The 1,942-nt window shown below is 36.9% G+C and overlaps 1 protein-coding gene across 1 annotated transcript; it reads right to left on the bottom strand.

Annotated features, from left to right (window-relative positions):
- Positions 1-717: 717 nt before the first annotated feature.
- On the bottom strand, positions 718-1,221 carry LOC141685919 (putative mitochondrial protein AtMg00310). The gene has a single exon (XM_074490995.1). The coding sequence runs from the start codon at positions 1,219-1,221 to the stop codon at positions 718-720; it is 504 nt and encodes a 167-aa protein (XP_074347096.1).
- Positions 1,222-1,942: the final 721 nt, after the last annotated feature.

Raw genomic sequence — 1,942 nt, 5'->3', positions numbered from 1 at the left:
TTAGAAAATTTAATAATTGATTAAATGAGATTTAATTAATTATAAAATTAATTAAGAAAAGTTCTTAATATTATTAATTAAGAATTTAATTTTGGAAATTAAATCAAGTGAGAGAATTATTTTTCTAAAGTGTTTAGAAAAGGGATTAATGATTAAAATGTGTTTTAATTATTAGTTAATTGGTTAATAAGAATAATCAATTAAAGGGTTAATAATAATAATATTTTATGGGAACATTTTCAGCTGAAATTTTTTCCTATAAATATACTATTATAAACCCTATTTGCCTCAACCAAAAAATAAAAACCCTAATTTTAAAGTAGAAAAGAGAGGGAGGCAACTAATTCTCTCAACCTCTTCCTCCCTCCATTATTTTGATCCCTTGGTGGATACCGGTGGAGTGCTTCACAATTGAAGAGCAGCTACTAGGGATCTCCGTTCATCGTTCTTGGATCGCTATTAAATACCTCCATCTTTCCATTAACGTAAAACTTCTTAAGGTAAACATACTGAACTACGAATTAAATATTATTTTTTGCATGGATCCTGCGGAGGGTTTCGTTTTTTTTTTAAGATTTAAATTTACGTTTTCGTTGCGTTTATGTGCTAAAAACCCTTCAGTAACCAGGGCTGGTCTAGAATTTGGATACTTTTTCCGTTACCCACTCTCCATCGAACACCATCTCTAATCAACTGTTGAGCCTTCATTAGGCTACGCTAAATGAAACTAGGATTATGCCCTAGTCCAGCATGAATCACATCCGTCTTGTCAAAATACCTGGCTTTATATAGTCGTGACACTAAGCTCTGTGTATTCGTAGCCAGCCTCCACAACTGTTTGCCCAACATAACGATATTAAAGTCCCTGAAATTTCTAAAACCCATACCACCAGTACTTTTGTGTTTAGACAACCTGTCCCAATTCATCCATATCACTTTCGAATTATTTGTTTGCCCTGAACTCCACCAGTATTTCATTAAACACTTTTCAATGCTAGTAGTGATCTCTTGAGGTAATAGAAATACGTTCATAGCATAAACTGGTAATGCTTGGGCCACTTGCTTCACCAAAATTTCCTTGCCAGCTCTAGATATAAAGATCCCATCCCAACTACGGATCCTCATGTTAACGTTGTCCTTCAAATACCCGAGGATTGCAGATTTGTTTCTACCAATGATGTTCGGCAAACCAAGGTATGTTGAGTGCTCGTTTGCTTCCATCATCTGCAATGTGCCACAAATGGGTTGCTTGTTGTACTGTAAAACATTCGAACTGTAAAAAATTGATGATTTTCCTTTGTTTACTTATTGTCCTGATGCTTTCTCATAAGTCTCCAACAGTTCCCGCACTCTCATGGCCTCTACTGGGTCTGCTTTGCAAAACAAATAAGAGTCGTCAGCAAAGAGCATGTGGTTTATTACTGGAGCATTCCTGCAAATCTTAACACCATGAATCCATTTGTTGTGCTCATACTTTCTCAGCAACGAAGATAAGCCCTCAGCACAAATGATAAACAAATAGGGGGACAACAGATCGCCTTGACGTAGTCCCCTAGTTGGTAATATTAGCCCCATTACGTGCTCCCCATGAGTGATCGAGTACACAACCATGGTTACGCATTGGAGAACTAGATTAACCCACCACTGAGAAAAGCCCATCTTTAGCAGAATTGCTCTCAGGAAAGCCCATTTTATCCGATCATATGCCTTACTCATATCGAGTTTTAAGGCCATAAAGCCATCCTTTCCATTTTTCTTGCCTTTCAAGTAGTGCATTATCTCATACGCAACCATAATATTGTCAGAAATAAGCCGATCCGGGATAAAAGCACTTTGAGTTGCAGACACCACACTGTTGAGTAGACCTTTCATTCTATTGGCCATCACCTTAGTAACGATCTTCATTAAAACGTTGCATAGAGCTATTGGTCTAAGCTCACCT

This window comes from Apium graveolens, chromosome 9 (assembly GCF_009905375.1).
Source record: "Apium graveolens cultivar Ventura chromosome 9, ASM990537v1, whole genome shotgun sequence".
In the NCBI taxonomy this organism is placed as follows: Eukaryota; Viridiplantae; Streptophyta; class Magnoliopsida; order Apiales; family Apiaceae; genus Apium; species Apium graveolens.
This window is presented reverse-complemented; position numbering and strand designations above follow the sequence as displayed.

Bases quoted from the DNA above. Each gene is read 5' to 3' on its own strand.
- LOC141685919 (XM_074490995.1), bottom strand. From the start codon at position 1,221: ATGGAAGCAAACGAGCACTCAACATACCTTGGTTTGCCGAACATCATT.